Source organism: Anopheles bellator, chromosome 2 (assembly GCF_943735745.2).
Source record: "Anopheles bellator chromosome 2, idAnoBellAS_SP24_06.2, whole genome shotgun sequence".
Lineage (NCBI taxonomy): Eukaryota > Metazoa > Arthropoda > Insecta > Diptera > Culicidae > Anopheles > Anopheles bellator.
In genome coordinates, this window is record NC_071286.1 from 52,996,537 (window position 1) to 53,022,063 (window position 25,527).

Sequence of the window (25,527 nt, forward strand, 5' to 3'; positions counted from 1 at the left end):
AAAGATAGTTCACAGTCGTACATCTTGGCAGGGCCGGGGCGAACCCTTGGTCCGCAAAGCCTTGGAATAAATAAAGTTGTCAGGCCAATTATCGTTTCGGAGACGCCTCTCCGGTGGGCTTGTTAGCGAGGGTCGGCTCCGGGGATAGCCAGTTTGTTTGGTTCGACTACGGACTTTGTTTGAGATCTTCGAGCGGAAAGTACAAGGGATCGATTTCACTATTCCCATAAATATGTTGAGGTTTGGAAATTAACGTGAAGCAAGTCAGAGCTCTAAAATTACCAATGCTTTCCAACTTGCCCCAACCAGACGCACAACTCCGTGATGGCGTCTATCGTTTTATCCGGCTGTGTTCCTGGTTGTGGTTCCATCGGCGACTCTCAACATTCTCTCGCCACACGTAGCCGCTTTCTCTATTGGCCGGCCTATTGGGCTTCTCTCGCCATTTTTAGCCATGCTTTATTTGATTACTGTCGCCCCTGGTAACGCCGGCGCTCTCGGAACGTTCTGAGCCCCTGGTACGCCAAGCATCCTGCCATCCAGCTGATGGCTCTGTATGTGCGCTCCAGAGTTCCCGGCGGGCCCGGCCAGACCGACCGGCCGGTCGGGCGAGTCCTTGCAGCTCGGAGAATTTCAAGAGCAAACGAAACGAAAGAGACCACTACAACACACATCCTGGAACCGGGAACAAGGACGCAAAGATGACGCGCGTCCAGAACCAGACACGGGCCGGGGGACCAGACAGCACAGACAGACGCATTAGCGCTGGCGCTGGCAGGATGAGTCCTCCGCCGCCGAGGTCCTGCGTTCATTGAACTCGTCCAGTTTCGATACGTGCGCATTGGCGTCACCCGTTCCACAAGTGCCGCTCGCGCGTGGGACATATTGGTTTGCTGGGCAGCCACTTCCGTATCCTTGCCATCCGGGATTCGGGCCGGCAGGAAAACGCAGACTGTAACGGGCCTGAACCTATGCGGAACAAAGAGTCTCTAAACAGTGCACCTGTAGTTGGGAAAGTAGCTTTTATTTCGTTGTGGAGCTTTACGCCGCCATTAACACCAAATATGCTGCGGTAGCGGGCGCGTCAGAGCAAACATTAAAATCGTTTTTAATTAAAGTGCCCTTTCGTCAAAGTGCCATCACTTGCAGCGCGGTGCAGACGGCTCACCTGCCGCAACTTTCGCTGCACCGCCGAAAGGGGCCAATAAATAAAAACTCAATTTATTATGATAATCAGCGCTCGCATTACTTCTTATTAAATTTTCCTTCGGCCCGGTACACACTAATGGTGTGAAGGTGGCCATCAACCGGGGCCCTTAAAACGGCTTCGGCATTTTTCTTCGGAGGATTATGCTTGCCTTCGCCACCCCGAAAAAAAAGGGTTGCTACCGCGGCGCATAGCGGCGTCATAGCCGGGGTCTAATGTTGAGCGCAGAGTTGCGCGCACTGTTAGTTTAGTGGCAATAAAACCATAAATCAATCACCTATAGGATGTGGAAGGCCGAGGTGTGGGCCCTGCAAAAGGGTCGGGGCTTTCTTCTTTGTTTCGCCCGGACCTGTGCCGCCTGTCGTCTGTCGTCTTCCCGCGGGTTCCCGCTGAAAATCGGAACGCAATCCATCTATTTCACACCGGCCGCCGTTGTTCTTGCCCCGGGCACCGGGAATGTCGGGGGCCAGCGGGAGCATAAATCTTCTTCCAATTTCCAACCTGTGTACACGTGCTAGGCAGGCAAGCTCAAACCGTGGACAGCACCACTCAAACGCGCCGAGCCTGGCGTAGTTCCGCTTTGAGGTTAGGCAAACGCTCGAAGTCGCTCGAGGTTGGTGAAATATTCAGTTTTTGATTATTAAGCCTTCGGTGTCCCCGTCTGCAGTCGGGAAGTCGGGAAGCCCTGTGGTTTATGTAATGGTTGAGAAATCTGCAAACCCAGCACTCAAATGCTGGTCACATTTTTTATAGCTTTTAATTCATTATTTCTTATCTGTGGATGCACCGTGGACACTAAGTTAAAATGCATCACCCACCGTGCATCGCCAATTAAGAGCCATTTCCGGCGTAGCCATTCTTTGATGAGCCTACAGTGGCCGCAGTTTTGATTTCGGAACTGCGCTGTCACACAAATCATGGGCCGGGGTGCGCCGACGGAAAACCGTCTCCTTCTTAATCGGTCATCGTCGCGAAAATTGTCAAAACAAGCTACGGGTTTCGGTCTTAGCGGTTCGCCAACAAGTTTTGCACATAATTTTCGCGCTCCGTTTGCGAAATGGCCGGCCAGCCGGAAGTGGCTGGCTTCTGCTGCGAAAAATAAACACAATCGCAGATTGACGTCAACTCGGACGCGCTCGTCTGGGAACGTCAGGGGCTGATAAGTCCACCGTTCGGTCGACCGCTGTGTTTTAACCGCCGGCCAGGTGATCTCATTAACAAGTCGCAGCTTGGGCTTCGGCGTATGAAATCTGCCGATCGGGCGAGATTCGAGTTAAGGGCTTGACAACATTAGAGGTTGAGATTCAAGCGACATGTCAGCGTATAAGAATCCTCCTCAGATGTACTCCTCAGATATGAAATATGCAAATGGACGAACCTCATGATGGATATCTGCAGGCAGGAACGCATCATGACATCTTCAAAGGCACTTCGCACATAAACTCATTCTTGTCCTAAATTAAATAAAGGAAATGCACAAAAAATAATTTCGCTAGGCGACCGTAGGGACTAGGGTCACCTGAAGAAGGCTTGTTGAGAAGCCTATATCGGGTGATTGACATACGAAGGCCATTCAAAAAGTATCGCGACATTTGAATTTCCGCAGGTTACGTACATTCGATTTTCGATATTTTGGTGGCGTTATGTAGCTACTCTCGTCTCTCACTAATTCGGTCATTTTTAGCGATCAGTAAATTTTTGACAACTGTTTTCCTTGGACGTATCTTGGCTCATCGTTGATTTTTGTCTACTCCAAAAAATGGATTGAAGAATCTGTATCAAATTTTTTCGTGAAAAACTAACACGATGACACATTCCGCGAAACTTTAGAAAAAACGTTGGCACATGCATATGAATAAACCAATATTTATTCAAATGTCGCGATATTCTCTGAATGGCCCTTGTGCAGCTGACGGTTGAAAGAGTAGCTTCTCTGTAATGATTTCCCCTTGATTTTGGAGCATCTCGGTACTGGTTTAGAAAAGGTTTATCAAACGGATTCTACTCAAAACTGTTCCTCTTTCACGGTCGAGTATGTCAACCCACGGTCCAAATTCCTTGCGCGTTCCAACTGGCGGCGATAATCGTCTTAATCGGTGCAGATGTCTGGCCCGTAGTTTGTTATATTCAAATTAACCGTTCTGCCTAAGCGTGCGGCCACGCAAAACCCAAACGCGTGCACTTGCGTCTGAACGGGCGGGAAGGCGGTTGAATTAAAATAACGATTCCTCAAGCAGGGCAGGCGGTCGGCCGGCCGGCCGGCGTCTCACGGCACGGGGAAGTAAATTGTATTCATAAATTCAGCGAATATGTCTATTTCCCAGGCATCGCTCAGGTAAATGTGAGGTTAAGTTGTTAACCTCACCGATCGCCACACGGCGTACGGTGAGCCAGCGTGGGTCCGGAAGTGCATGTGAATCAATTTTTCGGACGTCGCCTCCGTTGCAAAGACAGGCAAGGTTCCCCACGGGAGCTGTTAATGTGGTGCGCCGCTGCCCACGGAAGTTCTCGTGAGACTTTATTAGGCAGTCCTTATGAGATTTTCCCAGTCTCTGGGAACCTAGCCAGCTGTTGGAACCAGCTGATGATGGGTGGTGCGCTGGTCGCCGAGCTGGCGATGACGAAGACTCACGGTAAGTGGTCGGTCGTAATTGGAGCTAGCGGCATTTTTTTTATTCTGCCCTCCCCCTGGGGCCTAAACTCTCCCGGGCGGGGCGGGAGGCCCGAGACCGACGAGAGTTCCCCAGAGAACTGTGCTGTGTCCACATCGAGAGTGACGTGTTATGCAAATGTGAAATGTACCCAGCTCCCAGGGCCGCCGCCGCCGTCGCCGGTCTCCGAGGATGGAAGACGGTGGATGATTGAAATCACACTAATTGATTACTCAATTACGGTCGGATGATCCCCGGAGACCAAGGAGCGGTTAATAGGCCCGCCGCGGAGTGAGATGGGAGCATGCAAAGTGTAATTTAATTATCTTTCCGTGGCTAAGATCCCGACCAAAAAAAAACATACACAAGGGCCAAAGTGCACCGCACGACACCAAAAAAAGCCACGAATTTCCGACCTCCGATCGGAAAAGGGCAGTGCGTCATCAGAAGACTCTGCCAGGCCGCAAGGCGGAGCTCTGCTGGGCCAAAAAAAGATAGATCGACGGCACGTGCACCGGGGCGTGTAATGCAATTAAGGGCCGTGGCGCCGATGCCACGTTGTTCCGGTGCAGCAACAAAGTTGCAGTTGATGAGTCCGAGGTCCGAGCGCGCCGGGAACGGATCGGGCAAAGCGAATTAAAAATTATGTTTTCGACGCGAAAAAATGAAATAAATACGCACACAAACACACACTGGCCACCGTTTTTTTTCGGGTGGCTTGAGTGGCATGTTTGAAATAGTTGGACGTGCGTCGAGTAGGACAAGCAAAGAAAACAGAGAGCGAGAGAGAGTTAGGGGGAGAAGCAGAGACAGAAAAGCATCTTTCGTCACTTTCACCTGTCAGCCGGTGGTCGGCACGTTGACAAGCCACCACCTCACGGTGTTATCGCTCAATTACCCGAACCGGAATCGTCGGACGTTTTGACGGCCCGCCTGAACCAATGGACGTTTTAATGTAAGTTTAATGTTGGCTCTTCCGAATTCCAAGATATGGGCGACAAAAAGAGCAAAATAGAAACACAAGATACACGGGAATTGGATGTAAACTAAAAGCTTCCCATTTGTCAATGAATCCGGAAGGTCGCCTAACATTGGTCTTGGGCGTCCTGGACGGTGACCACAGTCCAAAGGAGGGTTTTTTCACAGAGTTTTTTCCCACAGGATCACAAATTTGAATGATTCAAGTTGCTGCACTGTTGGGGCAGCAAAATAAATGTGTGGTTAACGTTGGTCTTCTGAAACATCTTTCTATTTCTAATCGGACCAGTCGTCCATTGATTTAATATCAATTCTAATATCCAGAGTTTTTATGCCAATAATATGCAGTAATTTTGAGAACCCTGTTATAATGGTCACGAACCACTGTAGAAGCTATTAAGTTCGTGTCAACGAGACGCTAGGATCAGTTGACAACAACGCAATCGCACGTTGAAGAGACGAGCATTGCACGAATTCAGATAAAAGTACTTGAGTACTTCAGATTCATACATTTTAAAGTACTCGTACTATTTATTAAACATACTGCACATAAAATTCTACGGATTGACAGTTACGCTGGAGAGAGTTAATATTGATGGTCACGAGGCCCGTAACAAAGCAGCAATGAGCGAGTCCTAGCAGCGAGAAACATCGGATGCGATAAGACGGCCGCTTGGTTCAGCTTAAAAATGTATTTTATTTAGCTATTTAGCCATGGATATCCTCCAAGTCTGGTGTCAATATCAGTGTGGATTAATATCGGGAAAAAGGTCCTGGAAGCTGATGTAAACAAGATACACTTCATTTTGCTTACAGTCGTCTTCCTAATTCCCCAGAATCAAATCCAATCGAATTTTTCTATCTGATCATCCTCATTGAAGAACAAAACAAGGACTAACGGTATGGGCTGCGTATAGACGGGGGATTAGTCGTAGAAAAGCGTAAGGATAACGGTGGATCTCATTCGTATGCTGCTTGAAACTCACTTTTTGATCGTTTGATCGACACCAACACAGAGTAAATGAATCTTTGATTGATTTTTGGGTTCTCCATAAAAGTTAACCAGCTGCTGAATCCAATTTAAATTGTTCAAGATCGGGTGGCGTTACGATAGTTAAATGTTACCTACGATTCAGAAAGACCTGACCCCGCAAGGTTATCGAATCTTCAATGATTTCTCCTCTTCTATCAGAACGTAGATATTCCTGCAACAATAATTGCTGTTTCGGTATTGATTGTACATTCCACGAACAAGATATCGGAATAGAAATCAGTCATCATTTGAGTACACTAATTTTTGTAATTTTAATTTTCGAACTCGCAAATCAAAACCTACGGCCAGTCGAAGCGACTCATCGGCGGCGGCCCAGCGAAAGCAAAACATTCGATTTCGAACTCATCCAGAATATGCATGGGAAACCCCGGCCCGACCCGGCCCCAGTTCCCCGGGAGTGCGACAGAGAGAGAGAGAGAGCGACCAACTTTACCGCCATCTCGCTCGCTCGCTGCGGGTGGCGATGCTGATGTCCCCCTCGGTGTGGTGGCTTCTGGCAGACGGTCCCGACCCGAACCTACGCCAACAGTGCGCAGCTTTGGTGTGGCGCCCTAGAGTACCCGCCGTTGCGCCCCGTCGGCGACTCCTAGGCACCGGGACACCACGCACCCCACCGCATGCCACACCGATACGATCCTGAGTCTAGCCCGACTTCCCTCTCACTATCGGCTGACTGGCGCTTATCGGTTTTCCCAACCTCACTTTCCATTTTCTTGGCCTGTGTCTGTGTTGTAGGCGTTCAGTATTGGAGGCCGTGCGTTGTACTACGCAGGCCGCTCCGGTTCTCTCGCGCTCTCTCACTCGCCTGTTCCTGTTCCACACCGTCAAAGGACACGTTTACTACTCTTTACGGCCCGGGAATGTATTGCGTTGCGTTTACTGTTGCCGACGCCGACGGGGAAGAAGAAACCAACCAACACAAGGGCAGTCGGTTTTCCAAATGACGCGTCGTTAGCCTTGCTCTGGGATTCCTGCCGGGGGGGGGGGGGGCGGTTTTCGTCCCTTGCGCCGTGATGCACCGGTCCCTACTCGTCCGCCCCATCGAAAGCCCACGAACCTATGAGCCAACACCAGTATTGGTGTACGCGAAGCGAGCTTTGTCTCTGGATTGTTTATTGCAGCCGGGAAAAAGGGGAAAATGACCAGCATTGCCGGTGCAGCGCCCCGATGTGTGTATGTACCTAAGACCTCCCCTAACGGACGGTGAAGGTCCTCGCTAAAAAAAACCGGGAGCCTAACAAGAAAGTGAACAGTGAGTGAAAGAGTACGATAGCGGAAGCGCGGGTATGTATGTGGTCGCTAAACTCCACGCTACGGAGCCCTTTCCGGAGTGTCTCCAGTTCTCCTCAGAGGCACATACATGCGCGTAGCATATTATGTTCTCCGTCCCTACACCCACACAGTCGTGGGCACGCTCACAGCCGGTTGGTGTGAGGTAGGTTCGTCACGTTTCCTGTCTCTCGTTAGCGGAGCCCACAAAACCGGTGTCCCAACAATTTGGCAGCCGGAAATAATGAACTTTCACCTCTCTCTATCTCTCTACTTCTCGCTCTATCCCTTCTCCTCTCTTTTTTCGGCTCTCGGCAGGCTCTGAGTCTTCTGAGTCCTTTTTTTTTGGGCAGCTGCTTTTTATGCTTCCGGTTGCTGCTCTGGCCGTGGGTCGTGCTTTTTTGTCACAACGGCACAACTTTCGGCACCAATTTACATACGCCTGCGGCCGCGGCCGGGTTCCGGAAAAATGGGAAATCGAACGTGTGACGTGTGAAGGGTCTCACTCGCGTGAGTCACTCTCGTTTTAGTGCAAGGACGTTGGGCCGCGTGCGGGTTCGATGTTCCTGGGGACGACGACCATGATGCTGATGCTGATGCTGATGGTGGTGGTCCCTGTTGGTGGACCTTTGTGTTGAGTGTGTTCTGGAATGTTTGTATCCCGGCCCCGGCGTATTGGTTCGGCGAGTTGGGTGTACATAAAATCTGCCAGCATTTTCCATCCCGCGACCCGCACGGTGACGGTCCTGGCAATAAGTTTTCCAGTCTGCCCGCACACACAAACAGGCCGCGCTTTATTTTACGGAGTTTTGTGGAAAATTCGGCATTCGGAGAGTGTGGCGGACAAGCCCGATGAAAATTGCATCTCGCTGGTGAAGCTGCTGAGTGGGGGCTCTATTTACTCGGTGTAAGGCTATTACGTATGCATTTGAGGAGGTATTTCTTATCTTCAACTGTAGTGGAAAAGATTTATTACACAAATTCATGAACTTTTTACAATTTAAAAAACGCGTTACCTTTTTTCTAAATTATTTCTTTGTCTGAACTTATGTGTCTGAACTCTGAATTGTAATAAACGATCTGTCTAACGATGTCTTAGACTTGGACTAACAACACTGAACACATGGAAGAAGCAATAAATCATAAACGACATCATTTTTCCATTGGCTCAAAGTCCCGTTGGCTTTGCCACCGGCTAATTCCAATACGGTCGTTGCGGTGACTCATAAGCGATTCAAAAGCCTGTTGGAGATGTTTTTTCTCGGCTTTAAGATGCCTTCAAAAATGCGTTCTTCCAATTTTATCTTTTAGCTGTCAGACGTTGCGATCCACAGATCGAAAGATTTTGCCAATATCCATCCTCAGTTTTGCTCGAAACTGTTCCTTGGTTGATGTGTAATGCCTTTTCAGTCATTGCGATCTGTTTGATTGTAATTCTTACCCCTTTTTCCTTATTCTAAGTTGCTTTTCGAACTGTCTCGTGGTTCCGCAAGTTCGTTGGCCTCTTTCTACTCCAAAAATCATGTTTACTAATCAAACATCTTTGAGCGAAATAAACTTCAACTTTCCTAAACTTCTTGCAGCGCGTTTCGAGGTTTAAGGTCGATCTACGCCACCAGTAAGCCAGTAAGCCGGATGCGAATTATCGTTATATTTTGCACTGAATGACCCAAATTTCGCTGTTTATTCCGCTAGCCTTCATGAAACGGTGTTGTGTCTTAAAACACGGTCGCCAGTGCTGCCAGCACTCGTCCCAAGTCATGACCCTGCCGACCTGGCCCTACAACACCAGCAAGAAACTCGTATTTCTTCAATTTTAAGCGACAGCAAGCTGACCAATAAACCCTGCGGCATATGTTCACAGTTTTGCCAGCTATCTGGCTGACATCACCTGCTGCTGGCTGCGGCTGTCATTAGTCCGGCCACATAATCCCAAACGCTGTTCAATCGCCCTGGTCCTGTCGTGTTGCTGCTTCTGGTGTTAAACTGAAGGCGCACCTCAAATACATGCTAATGTTTTGCGGAAGAAGCGCAAAAGGGCAGCAAAGGACGACGGAGGCAGACGGATTACGAAAGCCGTAAACGGATGGGGCCGTAGGAAATGGAATAAATGTAACGACAAAGTCGAAACATTCGAGGATCGCTCGCGGATGTCACGCAATGTTCTGGACCCGAGACATCCGATCGTCCGAATGTCGGTGGTGTGTCAAAACCTTGTTCAAGAAATTAAATGCACACGAAACAACAGTTTTTCGTGTATGTTGGGTTGACGAAGTTTGACGATGGCGCGAGGGGCTTTTGCGGTGGCGAATCAGAGGCTATAAATAGAGTTACACGCATTTTTTCCATTGCTGTGTGGCTGTTAGAAAATCGGCAAATCATTGCGCGTTGGCGAGACAGGAAGTCGTGCCGACACGTTTAGCGCTGGAACGTTGGCCTGGAATTTTTGCTTCGCGATATAAATTATTTTAATTGTCTCAAAACTTTTATCAACCCAAAACATCGCGATTCGCGATAGTTGCTGGGTTTTGGTGGCAGGTTCGGACAGTATGTCCAAAATGGATTCAGTTTGTGGTTTTTCAAGCATGATCCACTGTATTCATCGGAATGGTCGGGGACTTTCGGATGTTGTGAGAATTCCGAGGCATCAGTATTTGAAGAGACAGTTTCTAATTTATTTTGTTAATTTCAAAACACAATAGCATGTTCTAAAAGGACGTGGAACGTACTTGCTTTTCCGGCAACTATAGGATGATCGATCAAGTGTTTAGATTTTGAACTACCGATTGCTTGACTGTTAAAATGCCAAACTTCATTCTGGAACCTGTAAACATTTAGTAAAAACTTTGACATTAACAGTATGGGACACTAAACGCTTCCAGCAAATTGGAAAATTTTTAAAACTTAATCCCAAAGTGGAGAGTCTTCAAGTTAAACTGTACAAAATTTGAATAGCTCATTTCATTTAAGCTCATTTCCATCTCGGTGGTTATGTTATTGTAGAATTCTCCTATTTGAGGCTCGGAAAACCCACACATCGTGCAAGAGAGCCCAATGCACCCACAACGAGTGTCGGTTTGGTAGGGACTTTGGTGTGACGTCATCATAAGCTCATTTTTCCCCCGAAAATGAAGAAAGAGCCGTCGACGACGTTCGCTACCGAGAAATGTTGGCTGATTGGTTCTTCGGCGAAATTGAAGCTGAAAACTTAGACGACACCAGATTTTCACAGGACGTGCTACAATCGATAATTTGGACCATCGCTTTGCAATCCAAATACTCGATAGAACACCCTATAAAACCGCCGAGTGGCCCTTGGTCTGCAAGAGTGTTCCACGTCCTTGCAGAAATGGGAGTCGTCAGTTCGATCCCTTCGAACTTTAAGTTGCTACTTAAATAATAACTTGGGTTTCGTTCAAATTACATCGATTTTTTAATGTTTCGTGTTTTTGACATTATGGCGCTGTATGGAGCATAAACAGCATAAAGCATGAAATAGAATGAGCAATCGAATGCATGCTGCTTATATGGTTTATGTTAACTTTTATTTCCAGTAGAATAAGTTGTCGAAAGCAAAGCAAATATACAACATTTCCTTTATTTATTTACAGGTTACCTTTTGACGCGAGTCGAAGGAAAGATTGGTTCACCCGAAAAGCCACTGTCTGACCTGGGCTTGATATCGTACCGATCGTACTGGAAGGACGTCCTTTTGGCATACCTGTGCTCGCGACCTGGTACCACGCTCAGCATAAAGGATATCTCACAGGTATGTTCCGCACGAACGAAAAGGCCAATATATTTAAGCCAAAGTAGCAATTAGGTTTATGATCTCTTTAAGTGTATCATCGTTACACATCTTGCCCTTCATTTTGAAGAGACCTCGCCGGAACAGCATTCAATTTGCGCCGGATTTGCGCCAGCACTCAAGGGTCGCGTTTGACAAATTAGCTTCTCGTTGTCATCATAATGTACGCCGTAAATTAAAACGCGTATCGAACCCATCGATCAAACCACACGCCCCGGGGGCCGAACATATTAGGTCACTTTTGGCACTTTTCGCTCGCTCTGGCGTCCGCCGGGCACGGGACCCGAGACCCGGCCCTCGGCCGATAAAATCAAACAAGGTTTGCAGTGAAATTATGCTAATCGTGGTCCAATTTACCGCCAAAACGGGTCACTTACTTACGGGACGCCGAAACGATGCAGTCCAAGGCAGCGAGCGAGTGCAGTAGTTCGTAATTTGAAACTCTCGATCGGCAGCAGCTGGCTGGCTAGTTGGAGTGGCCGCAGCGAGACGACTGATGAACCAGTTTCTTCCGTGCGTTTTCCGTGCGAAGACCCGTGTATCCGTGATAAACGCGGTTTCACACCTCGAATGTTATTTCATTTCCACTTTATTACCGGTGAGTGACAGGTTAGATGGTAGATTTCGGTTTCGCGTGGTTAGTGGCTGGAAGCCTTGAGGTGCTTCTTCAGATCGTGCTGCACCTGCAGATGGAAGGATGTGGTACGATGCATCACTTAACTGCTCCCTAGTTGCTCATGATTAATGTTATCTTAAACTGTGAACAACTGAAAAGAAAATCAATATAATACTGCATCTTTATTCAGTGAATTGGATAGATTTTTAGAAATTCAGAAGTTGAACAAACAGAAAGTACTTTTTCGTTAGCATATGCAACGATAGTCATTTTAACCTCCTGTGAACACAAAATTCGTATAGCAGAGTACAACGAATGTGTTTACATATTACAAGCCCACGAACGCATGTGGTGAATTTTTGATGCACACGCGTTAAAGTTAAGCGAAATGTCGGGAACGGGAATTCTACCAAACCAATTGCCATTGTGTGACAGTCCTGGCTGTCCAAACATAATTTAGGGCATAATACGTTCAATGAACACAGTTTAAAAAGGCGACGCTTAACCACAAGTGACCACAAGCGGAAGGCTGCAACTTTCCTGCAGTACGTTCGCAGTAAAGACATCGCTCGCGATCTCCGAACCGTTGTTGTCGTCGGTTTAATGCTCACCTAAATAGGTCGTAAATATTAATACTCCCATCGGAGCGCTGGGTCCGCTGGGAGCCGAGGGTCAAGAGCCGCGTTTTTCTCGTGAGGCCTTCCCGGAGCAGCCCCGAGAAGATGGATAACCTCCTTTGCTTGCAGACAATTTCCTATCGTTGAAAGAGCGTAACGATCGCTAGAGTAGTTGGACCCACAACCTAAACGCTTCCTAATGGTTACCGGGTTCGCTGTTTTATGATTTCAGGAAATGGCCATCAATTCGTACGATATCGTCAGCACGCTGCAGGCCCTCGGCATGATGAAGTACTGGAAGGGCAAGCACATCATCCTGAAGAAGCAGGTGAGTAATACTCGATTTCATCCGGTGCCGGAGAAATAATTTAAATAAAGTAGTTTATTTTTGAAGTTATTCCACCGCTTCTTATTCAATGATATGTTTTCACTGCTCCGTGGGGTTCGTAGCCAGTAGCTTGTGTTGTGACCGGGGTTGACCGAGGCACCGTGAAGGATTTGGCGGCCAATTTCGAGACCCGTCGCTGACGGAAGGTGCACCCGTACTCGGATGATGTTCGGAAGGAGCGCGCTCAAAGCGAGTCTTTCTTCCTGTCCGTGCGTTGAAGTTCTTTGCTTTCGAGGCTCTCGAGCGCGCACGAGCGCATCCCACGTTGCACCGGCCGTGTCTGCATTCTGTCCAATTTGGAAATGGCTCATTAACGTTGTTAGCTGTGTGTGGGGGGGTCCTGCCATTCCCAAATGGCACGGATAATTTGTGCGATTTCCGAATTCTGCCACCACACAATAAGGGGTGAAGGTAGCATTTAACGCCGATATTACATTCATTTTCCTTTCTTGATGGTTTTAAAGTGTTCGTTTTGTTTGCTCTTGCGCAGTGTCAGATCAGATAGATCCGCCAGATTAGACAAACGCCAAATGAACAGTAAATTAATTTGTTCGTTATGAGCCGTGTGTTGCGACTCAGCCGTTGTCCGGCGAAACAGTGTTCTAATCGATCGATGGGCATCGCAGATGTGCTCTAAGCCGCTTGCGTCTGAGATGCTTGCGATTACATTCGTCCCGTCCAGGATTGTGTGTTCCGAGCGAGATGCTACAATTAATTTGTATATCGATGAACTTCGAGTATAGAAATATGGGAGAACCCACTGGAAGGGTGTCATTAGTGCCCATCAAAGTTTATTGTTATGGCTCACAATTATATCTAAGCAGCACCGAGCGACAACGTCATTCGAAATAGAGTCAAACTCTGTTTTTGTGAATGTGTTTTCGGGAGATGATTACATTGTCGGCTCGTTCCAAGAACAGAAGCCACAGCCTGTCTTCCGGGTGGTTTGCCATAATGCTAGTGTTTTATGCGGTTTCTTCATTCGAACATAAAAAGGTTTTCTACAGCCCAAGCGTACTGATGCGTGTGTTTTAGCATTTTCAATCGTAAAAAAATACGACTTTCGATTAATTGCAATTTCTTCCCCGTTGGCGATCCCTGGTCCCTGAGCCATTCGTTGCATCGGGTCATAAAAAAGTTGTCAAATGTCTCAATTCAGAGCCAATTTACCCGTTGATTAGTTGTTTACGTTATCGACAAACCGATGCACCAACGAATAAATTGATCATTAACTGAAAACAACAAAGTATCGAGTGTCCTGTTGCCGTCGACGGGCCCCATCCGGTCGAGATCAGCAGCAGAAGGCTGGCTTGATTGAGTAAATCCAATTTATAATGTTAATGGCGTTAATGAGCTGAGTCTCGAGCTGCTCGCCTTGGGCTGGGCGCACCTTGCCTCGAATCGACGGTCCATCCCGGGCATATGGCGTGTTAATATCGATAGCACCGTCCCGCGCGCGATTGTCTAATTTATACACAACAATGCTTCACCTTTTTGCTAATCTTCTTCGAGGGCCTCTTTCTGGGGTCCGGATCGACGGGATCCTGGACGGGCCAGATGCAACCGAACGGACTCGAGAGAGGCTCCTGACTCCAAGATGCGCGCGCTCCAAGCCCGCTCCAACTGATTGCAAATAAATTGACATTAATGATATTCGCAGCTGGTGCAGCCGACAGGATATCTTGGACCCGGGGTCGGCCCGGGCCAAAAATGCGAAAGTGCGATTACTTTTATTGTCTAATGAATCCGACCACAGGGGTGGAGCCGATTTCGGGTCTGAACCGGCGTCAGCCACCACCGGCAGCCCCTCGATCACCCAAAAAATCATTATGTTCAGCCTCGGGCGGATCGGGCGGATCGGGCAGATACTTATCAGTATTTGAAATATAAACAACGCAAACACTCCCAAAAGTGGCGGTCGTTAGTTGGGGTTCTGTTGTTTCGATTCTTCAGAACACCCGGGGGAGCCACTCGAGCAGCGCTTAACACCTTTCCGGGCCCATCCAGGAAGAGGCGTTCGAGGCGTGTTAACGAACTGGGTGTGGTGCGCTTAGAGAGTGTGGTTAGAGAGCTGCAGTTGCAGATAATTGAAACGCAATTATAATGCAAACGATTTCCGATAGGCCGTACAGAGATCGTGTACCGATCCCATCGGATCCTCCGTGATGATGAGCTGCATAATTCATCCTTCTGTCGGTTGGTTGGGATTCGTTTCGTGACGCCATCTTTTTTCCCGTCCCTCCCGGCTCACTGAAGCTCCGGAACACGCAAAGGCGACGACGCTGGAAGGCGGTTTTACAACCGTCGCCGCCGCCGCCGAGAGGAGATAAAAAAGGAGAAGCTAATTGGTTTTCACCCCGTGTGTCTCTCTATCGCTCTCTCTATCTCTCCTAAGGTTGAGCAGATCTTTTCGAGTCCTGTGCTAGGATTTCAATTAAAAGCCTCCAGAATGTGTTTGTAAATTGATTTCGGTTTCGCCAATAAAAATATTGACGCCACCACTAAAAACCAACGGCCGGAGAAGGAGCGCAACGAAAACACCTGTCGTCGTTGAGAACTGAGACTGAGAGGCAGAAGGACACACGAATTTCATTTATCTGTCAGAGCGAAGTTAATCGTCCTCAAACATATAATCGTTCGCTGCATCGTGCCGGCCATCTGCTGCTGCAGGTCTTGGCGCAGCGCGGCCATCAGCCGTGCGCTTATCTTTAATCCCTGTACACTCTCGGCCGTTTTGGAGTATTCCCCATTGGGCAAAAATCGAGGAGAGCGCACGGCTAACGTCATAACGAATAGCTATTAGCAAAAAAATACCACTCAAAATGTAAATGAGTAATAACTTAATTAGTAATAGCGGTCCGATGCGCCGACGGCTGCACCGGGCGCTGCCCGGAAGGCTGCGCTAAACACGGTCAAACAACCTCGTTACCGTGGCATTACGGATTTCCTTAATTAGGAGTATGTGTAACGCACTTTGGTGATTTTTATTGTAACTCCAAAGAACGCTCGCCACGACCGTAGTGGGGTCCCTTAAGCAGGAATTAATATTAATACCCGTCTGCGGTAGCAGCAGCAGCCGCCGACCGATCGATAGGATCGATTGCGTTGAGTGGTGATCTGTCCGAGATATCTGCGGCCCGGCGAGAGGCGGTCCTACTTTACACCGAAACAACTCAACTCACTAACGGTACCTGATTGGTACGCTTCAACAAATTTGACAGTTTGATGAAACGATCCGGCCCAACAGCGGTCAGCTGGCACTGTTGTGGCACTGTCACGCACATCCACTCTATTAGGCCGCCGTCGCCAGCCAGCAAGTCAGCCAGCGACTCAGGCTACCGGTTTCGGGGGCTCGCTTCGTGTAGTTCCGATGGCGGCCGCCAGAGCGAAGACTCGGTGACGTCGCAGGCCAGGCCAGGCCCCAAACCAGGGCAGATGATCCCTCTCCGTCGGCTGCCTGCTCGCAAAATGCTCCGTGCTGCTGCCGCCGCCGTACGACTTTTGGAACGTATCTCGCTAATTAGCGTGTAATTGCTCTTTTGACGGACGTTTCCTGGATTTTGCCGGTTTGCAAAAACTAAAAGCGCTGAGGAGCTGGCCGCTGGCCACACGCCGGGCCCGCCGCGTGTACCGGACACGGCCGTTGACTGGTGGTTAGGTCGGGAACCAAGTTACTGGCGCGTTGCAAAGTGCAAAATGTGTCTGTGTGGTGCGCTGATAAGTGAGCTGCTGCGCGCCGATCAGCGCGTTTGCGCAATCCGTTCCGGTTGTTTCCGGGCGCTACGGTCCCGGCCGGCCGGCCGGTGGCCCCGACCGAAACCCAAGTGGCAAACAATTAGTGGTCCGAGAGAGCAGCGAAGTGAAAAAACGAGACCTATACCGGTCTATGGCCAAGCAAGGATCGGCTACCGCATCTGGGCTCCCTTGAAAAATGGCGTCGTTGAAACGATCCCAACTAGGAAGATGTCAATGCAGGTGCTCTTCTTCTGTGTCTGTAGTGATCTGGTGAATGCTTGAAGGTATTTGTCAAAAATACGCGCACTTAAAGAAATGGCCCAATTTTGACCAATCCGGTAGTAGGTTGTGGATCGTCCATTGATCATCCCTCTACGTAATACCGATTTGATCCGGTTCCTATGCGAAAGACGTCTGGTCGATCCCTGATAGTGCATCAAGCTTAAGTTGATACGGCTCTGTCCGTTCCAAAAGATACAAAAACTACATTAGTACCAGGTTTAGTTTAGGTTTAGATCTATGATATCAGATTGTGTAAACGATGGCTCAACCTGTCAATTTGGCCCTCCTCATTATATTTTTTGACAACTCTGACTTGTTGAAACGTTAGGTAAATGATTCCAGGTCGAACTAAAAATATTTGGTTTTCTACTTGCCATTGAAGAGGTTAGACAATGTTGACTTTTGTGCTTGAAAATTACGTTTCCCGGGGATCATTGCTTTTCTGCTACCTGCTAAATAAAACTGCTACAGAATCATATCAAATGCTTGTCGAAGCTTGTTTTTGAAAGATCACAGTGGCGTAAAAAAATTAAAAAATTGCGATTTTGACTTAACAAGCAGGAGCGTCGGAGGACTTCGAAAAAGGACTTTCTGATGGGACCAGAAAGGTGTGATGTATCCTAAACAAGCTTCTAAAAACTGGTGAAACCGTTAAATCAGATTACTACTGACAACAAATGATCAATTTGAACCACACATTGCTCGAAAAACGATCAGGATGCGCCAGAAGATGCGGTAACTTGCCTCCATGACAATACGTCTGGACACAAAGCAAAACTGCTTCAAGAAACAATCAAAGCACTGGACTGTGAGCTGTACGAAAACCTGTACCAACAGGATATCTAACCTACCAGAAGTTTCAACTGTGAAAAACCGAAGTCCAAAAAAGATCCTGTTATGAGTATGTTTATCTTGACCCCGATTGGATCTGTGCCCTACGATCGGGGATAAAAGTCATCCATTAAGACTTGGGGTTAACCTGCAATTTGTTTAGTAATTTTTTTACGCTTATGGGAAGCAACAGGCTGATCTTGTTTTTAGCAACCATTCTATGTTTTCTTTCTATGTCATTTTTTCATACAATTCAAAGTCCTTTATGAATTAGTTTCGTGAACTTCTTTTTAGCTAAGACTACTATAGTACCGTCAGTGTTCCCTCTACTTTATGAATCCACCGAGATCAGCTCGACATTCGACCCACAAAAACACACTCACCCAGGTCTACCAACACCATGCGAACGATCTGCTAATTTGTCCACGTCGTTTACGTTTTCCTCAATTCGTTCACCGGTTGGAGTAATCAAATTTCGGCGGCGTTCTGCTGCACCCGAAACATCGGTATCGATCATGTTTTGAGTTTTTTTTATGGTTTCCACATTACAAACGAAATCGATCATCAAAAACGGAGGAAGGTAAAAAACCGGGCATTGCACGTTTTAATGGCCACTTATTGCTGCGTAAGAACCTGGCGCGTAGCAGCAGCAGCAGCAGCAGCTGTGGCAGCACCCGATCCTTTGCAATTACGGCGGTGCAGTATAGATAAGCGACGTTGAGATCATGTTCTCGGCCACGATTTGGCCACGAGCAGCAGTGCATCAGTGTTGCTGCATTATTCAACTGCCATTTAAATGGAGCTGCCCACCGTCGTGCAGCTGATGTACATCCGCAACCGCAGATCACCGGACCCTGGGTCAGCCATTCGCCAATTACAGCACGATTCTTCTCGTCCGTCCCAAAAGCCGGATCGATGCATCGAGTCATCCGCTTTTAAACAGCACCACACGCACGGCCTGGCCAAGGCCCTGTCCGGTAATGCTATAATCATTTCACTTTCACGTACCCGCCAGCGACCAAATCATCATTGGGGTCGAAACCTGGCCTCCGCTACAGGATAGATTGCTCTGGGGGATTGATCGTAAATTGAGCCATTTGCACCTTCACTGCCTAGCATATCATACCGAGCGTCGCTTTGTCCCTTTTGGGGTTTTTTTGCCGGTTCCGTGATCGATAAAAACGCAATTTATGGCCGAATATTTGGGCGCAAGGCAACATCAAATAAAACCGCACACTCGGAAGATTAATTTCACGAACCTTTCACGCAACGTCGGCGCGCTCGTGCATGTGTGTTTTCAGCATATCGATCCCAATGAAGTGAGCTTAATGAAAAATAAAAAAATAATTTTCCCCATTATCGGCTTCGGATCGATTCATCCGGCCAAACACAGCACAGACAGCGTAAGGTGCATTTTCTCCCTGCAACCTGCAGCCACACTCGGCCGGTTGTGTCCACCACGGCACGGCTCTGTTATTAAGCTAAGTTGTTTCAGTTTGTATTGCCAACTGTGTACAGTAATGCCTAGTTTCGGCGTAATTTTATCTGCCGGCAACGCGAAAGTGTCTGTTAACGAGTCATAAAAATTTGATAACTGCTGCTGCTCTCTCTTTGCTCGCTCGGTCAGTTCAATCATTCCAGTGTTGGCACATTACACGAAACACGCGCTGCACACGACCACTGTTTGGTGTAATTCAATTTTATTTATTTTATGCTTTTTATTGCACATTAAATTGATTATGCCATTCTTGGCGGAACGTGCCCCCAGAATGTAGTAGCATTATTAGCTGGAAGCTCCAAACTTTCTACGCCCGTTCTTATGCCCACAAATGTCTCGATTTTTTTTTGCACAGGATGTGTTAGAGGAATATGAAGAGCGGGTGAAGCGTCGCGGTAACATGCCCAAGATCGATCAGTCCTGCCTGAAGTGGACACCGTTTGTGGCTCCGGCTCCTTCCACGCCATCTTCCTAGCGTCAGCCACACATGAACAACGTTCACAATCATTACAACAACGTTGGTCACCATCATCCGTCGTCGTTCGGGACGAACCACTGCTTAACCAAGAACAGTTTCCGGAGCGTTCTGTGAATGGCCCTTCTTGGCATCGTGCTACGGATCAGGATATGTACAGGAAGATGTCTACTTGGACGTCAAGTTTGAGCGTAAATTTTACTCATTAAATGAAGTTAGTTTGCTTGCCCCTGGGGGCACATGGATTTTTTTGTGCACAGGGAGTAAGTTTATTCTTTTTTTGCGTAAAGACTTTGATACAAATAAACAACCGCCTGAGTGCATTCGGTAGCAAAAATCAGTACTTTTAAACCTCAACAGTAGTGTAGTGTAGTAGCATAATAGTAATTCGATGTTATTTATCTTCGATGTCACCTCTCCGTGTGCTGCGAATCGGTGCGAATAGAAAATGTCACAATAGCATAGTAAAGAATGAAGAGACATAAAACATTTCGTATTAATCATTTCCAGAGCTGTAAATATCACAATATAAGTGTAAATGTAAAAAGAAAAACCAAATAGTATAAAAATACTCAGTAATCGGTAGCCTGTAGCGATCTGCACACTGCAGTTTCAAGAACGTTCAGCAAAACGGTTTTTAACGACAACTAAAATATATTACGATTTAGGACCTATCAGATCGGAATTTCGTATTAGTATCCATCATGGACATTGTCTCATGATTTTCTCATAGCTTGGTGAGTTTAATGGCTTCACATCACTGCAAGTCCTTTACCGCATTCTACTTGAAAACGTTTAGCACAAATTCGACCCGGGCCAGGGAAACTAGGAGTCCTATATGAGAGGGCATTCGTGGTTAAAAGAGGAAAGAAAGAGATAGTTGGTCAATGCTCAACCTTAAAACTAGTTTAGCGCACATTCGCTCCACATCCCTGCTGCTTAGCTTCTTAGCTTAGCTTAAGAAAACAGAAACAATCATAGTTCGACATCCCAGAAATAGTGTTACAATTTTAAAAGATCTCATCGGCTCTTGGTTAGAAATTGTTTCAACAGACGTCCCAACGATGTGCATTTAAATCGACTTTGAATTTGGCGTACTGCATTATTGTATTAATTTTATCCGTTTCAATAAAAATGTCGCTTTTCACAAAACTATAACACATACACAAGTCATTTAATAGTGGTAATCATTTTTAATGCAACAAACTTAACAATAAAAGATGAATTATTTTGTAAATTTACCCGAAATGACGTTCAATCACATCATAAACCCTATCCTGAATGCCCTGAACTATGAACATTATGAGTCCGACGCCAACAGCCGATCCCAACAAAGTGTCTGACTCATCGAGAAAATATGCCACACGCTTCCGGATGCGTCATTATGTGTGGAATTTCCGAAGCTAGAAGCTGTGTCGGAGTCAGGTTGGCGGGGTCGGGCTCAGGAAAAAACAAGGATAAATCGGATGCGATCCGCGATCCACGGCCGGATCGCGTATCCCCGCACTCGGCTTGGCTTTATGCGTTGGAATGCGCTTTTTTGGCCGATCTTCACCGTTCGCTTTTCGCCCGTTTCTGACCGTTGGTTGAAAAAAGGGGCCATTAAAAAATGGTAGCGGATGTGTAGGTATTTAAATTGTGTACTGTGAAGTGAGCATACAATGGGAACCACGAAAAAATCTCCTATTGGTTGATCATACTTCGTTCTGATTTTTTTCAATTGTTAATCGGTCTTTTCTGTATTTGAAGATATTTATAAAACTTGCAATGAGTTACTATAAATTTGGGCTTGCTGGATTATTTAACATGACTGACTTGAGATTATATATTTTAACGTGATAACTCTGTAAAATTACCACTTATCCTTCATCGGGTACAGACGCGGATTGTAGAGTATCACAGCCTTGCGCCGCTGCTGTTAGGAATATGGTGAATGGCATTCCGTAGCCGGCAGCCATTCAATGCGTCATATCAATTACATTACCATTTTTGCTTGGCTCCGAAGGTTTTTCTTCCGTAGCCACCGTCGCTCAATTAACATCATTATGCGCGCAATCGTGCTCCGTGGCGGCTCCGAACGGTTCCAAGTTTTAGCTTTCGGCGTAATATGTCGGTGGTGAGCACGGTGAATGTGAGGAATTTGGTAATTAATGAACGCGACAGCATAAACACAGAAAAACGAACCGCAGGCTCAGTTGTGGTTAATTGAATTGACCGATAAGTAAAGCGCATCAACACCGGGCGGAGGAGCATTAAAGGAAACACCGGCAGCCGGCCGTGGTCGGGTGGTCGGTTGTGAAGATCAGCTACCCGCGAGGGCCGCGCGATGGCTGTCATTTTGCACACCAGGATCATAATTACGCGGTGCGCGGCGGCCAGTGCTTTGCTTAGCTGGCCAGCTTGTAGGGAAGCCGCCACCATTTTGATACGGTACCGTAAGGGGACTCTGCAGCCGCCGGGTGGGATGGAAGACACACATAATGATAGTGCCAAGGATGTCGCAAAAACGTTTGTCCTCGCGTCCACCAGGAGACGGCGACATTCTTTGCGGGTCTCGCTGCTCGTGGTTCTCGGCCCGTATCTAGGTCGTGCTTTAAGGGCTGCGGAGAGAACTATGTTTTGGAAGCGGGAGAAAGACCCGCGAAACCGAGCGAATAATGGTGGCCGATGTTAAAATGTTGAGAATTATCATATTATCGGTTGTCGTCGGATGACGCCAGGTGACGCGGCTCGTGCTGCTGGAATTTTTCATTCACCCATAGGCAGTTTCGCGTCGCGCCAGGGATCCGCCCTGATCGTTTCACGGGCACCTGGTGGTGGCCATTAGCGTGAATGCTTTACACCGTGACCTTATGATAAAATTCAGTTAAATGCTCTGTTTTTCGTAGAATTCGCAAAGCTGGCACTAGTTCAAATATTTTATCAGCTCCATTAGGCGTATAGTTCGAAACATTGGCTGTCAATAGTGAACATCATTGGAACGACGGAGTAAAGAAACCTGTTTAATTCTATCACGCCAAATCATTGCTCATAGAGGGAGAGCGAATGTGGAATTAATTTAAGTCCCACTACACAAAATTAATTCATACTCAAACGTACAAAAAAAAATGTATGTTTCGAACTACAATGTACGTTTGATACGAACAAGCGAAGGAAGATCTAAAATTAAAAATGCTGTCGTTAAAAAGCATACTAAAAATGAACCTGTAGAGAACCTGTATTTGTAAAGAGCTTGTTTAGTTCCTCGTAGCTTTGCATTTCAAAGTATTTTGTCTTACTTTAAATCACTTGAATACAATAAAAATCACTGACACTCTTTACGACAGTGTTTACTACCTGTTTTAGTAGTTTTTGGTTTCTTCACATTTTGCCCATTTTCCATGAATCACCTGACCACACCATGACGCACAGTTCCGGAGCGAGCAACATTCGAAGCACCGTTTGTTGCCACCTGACCGTGATGGCGACTCGCTGTATCGATCCAGGTTCCAGGCTGAACACCGCAGTCGAAGCATCACTTTGCTTTTAACTTGTAATACTTCAACTATTAATTAATAAATCAATCACAACGTAAGGCTACTGTCGTAACATAAATTTTTCTGCACAATAGAACTAGAATGCCATGTAATTAATTCACCACTAAGTGACTCTTAAAATTACTTTAAAAAATCTACAAGACCAAACATTGAAAACGAGTCGAGATCTTTGGGTCTATAATTCGATTACAAAACTGAATTCTGGAGCGCGTAGACGCCACGCACCAGCGCCGAGCGCCAGTCGAGCGGGAAAACGTTGTTAAAATTATCCTTGCTACGTAGTTTCATGCCTCCGTCCCGGGGGTGGCAGACGAAGAACAGCTGACCAGCGGGTGCTGGCGAATTCTCAGTAAAATTGTCCCCCTGGTGTAGGAGGCACTTGCCGCCCGATGATAAGGCTTAGGTGTTTGTCCACGCACGTGGTCGCTCCCTGCCGACGGACTCGTCTGGCTGGTTGGGTCCCATTTACGTAATCGTCTCCTCGAGGCCGGAGGCGCTTACGCAGAAAGGTACGGTTGGCACGTTGCTGTCCTCACTCCACGTGGCCATTCGCTTGAGTTAGTGCAGCGCCGTGTGACGGAATGGCGGATTGTCTAGCTACATCCGAAGGCCATGCGCCATCGATCGAAGGACCTCACGTGGTTGCTGTTCGATGATCGGCACGGTACAAGTACTACGAAGAGCGCGGTGAACAGACGGCTAGACTTTGTACCCGGGACCGATACGTGTGGCTTTGGGGCTGAGCTTAAAATGAAGATTTCGAACGGGTGCTGCTGACGCCGCTACTGCCCGTGGCTGGCCTCATTCTCACGCGCGTTGTGCGAAAACTTGATCACCCGCTTCCCGGCGTACGCACTGGCCAGAAGCTTCCGATGGGAAATCTCAGATCGTCTCTCAAGTGGGAAAATGAAGTTTAAGAGAAAAGGAAAACGATGAAAGATTACTTTCACGAAACCGGTTGCGCTCGACACCGTAACCGCAGGCTGTATGAGCTAATATGAGCTGTGTGAGAATGCAACTCAAGCTGCACAAATTGGCCACCCGCCGAGATGTCTTCATTATCCATGAGAACACTAAAGACATGAAATGATGCCCGTTACATTTCCATCACAAGGTTAATGTTTCATGCTTGTTGAGCTGAAGGATTAGATGAAATAGTTCTTTCTTGTATTAAACTATCGTTGCTTGACGAAGAACGTACTTCATGCTTCCCTTACTCATCCACTGTCCTTTTTCCTGTTAAACTTTTACTTGGAACAGTTTATATGCCAACGTCGCAACGGAAGTTAACGGTCAATGGACTAAAAGTATGTAGAATGTCAATTTGGAATGTCAGAGCATAAAACATTTCTTGGTAATTTTTATTACACATCATTTTATCATCGAGCCCCGTTCATTACTCAATGCTTGTTTTTTGTTTTTTCCTGTTATAGTATCAATAACTTTGAATCGTTCAGTGATCAACTGCATGCCGTTTTTTAAATTGCAACTACGGAAGCTAGCGAAAAAAAATTATCAGCTGATCATTTGAATATACCACGTGGTCTGATAAAAAATGTTTGCAAGTTTTGGAATTTCCGCGGGCTACGTACATCCGTTCTTCGATTTTTTGTGGCGTTAGGTTGCATGTCAGTGACTTATGGTGAAAAGTTCGGCCATTTTTAGTAATCAGTCAATTTTATACAGCGGTTTTGCTTGGACAAGGTTTGGCTCATCGTCTATTTTTGTGTAATCCAAAAGTAGTTGACCACGAAGTTTTTGAATAATTTAAGTTTAACGGATTTTGCGTGATTTTATCGACATGGACATGACGTATCTGCCTAGGCTTTAACATAAAATAATAACTGAAGCGGGTCAACGAAACCAAAAATTATCGCCATTGGTCGTTAGAGTATCGGCACCACAAACAACATGCGAATTTGAGCAGCCTAGCTTGAATTTTAGACTTTTTCAAAGAAAAAACAGTAAAATGTACCCAATTTTCTCTTACTTGACCTCCATTGTTTACACCCTGTAACACACAAACGAATGGAACAAACAATATACAATGAAACTAAGTGTAAAGTATCAGCTATAAAACAAGCCCAAACTTGAAACTGTACGATCGATACTTCACGAGATATCGATCACTAAATTTATTTACCAAAAAAATAATGAATTACTTTTTCCCCAGCCTTATATGTTCGGGGATTATTTTAATTCATCAAAAGTCGAAAATCTCATTTTATTATTTTAATTATCCGATATGTTTGGCCGAAGTTTGATTGACCAACATGGATTTTTTTCATTGACATCAACTATATTTGTTTGAATAAACTTTGTTCCGTCAGCCACTGTAAGTTCACCACGAAACATGCCAGAAGGTATGCAGAAATGTTTCATGACTAATAACTCCTGCCGGTGATGTCCTCCTGTTAGCTTTGCGAGACCTTTCGAAAGCCAAATAGACCGGAGTTAACTTCGTCTAACCAGAAACACCCTGACCGAAAATGATCGTCAATAGTTAGGATGGACCACCGGGCCAATAAAGCACGTAAAGCCGTTGCCATAATATGCACACATGTGAGCTGTGGCCACCGCCG

At 46.7% G+C, this 25,527-nt stretch overlaps 1 protein-coding gene across 1 annotated transcript in view; it reads left to right on the top strand.

The window, feature by feature from the left end:
* The window catches only part of LOC131211635 (histone acetyltransferase KAT7), a 58,309-nt gene extending 38,715 nt beyond the window's left edge, over positions 1-19,594 (top strand). Inside the window, exons 6-8 of the mRNA XM_058205200.1 lie at positions 10,771-10,928; positions 12,433-12,528; positions 19,290-19,594. Coding sequence (XP_058061183.1) covers positions 10,771-10,928; positions 12,433-12,528; positions 19,290-19,409 — 374 coding nt within the window. The 3' untranslated portion in view covers positions 19,410-19,594. The remainder of the gene's footprint in view (positions 1-10,770; positions 10,929-12,432; positions 12,529-19,289) is intronic.
* Positions 19,595-25,527: the final 5,933 nt, after the last annotated feature.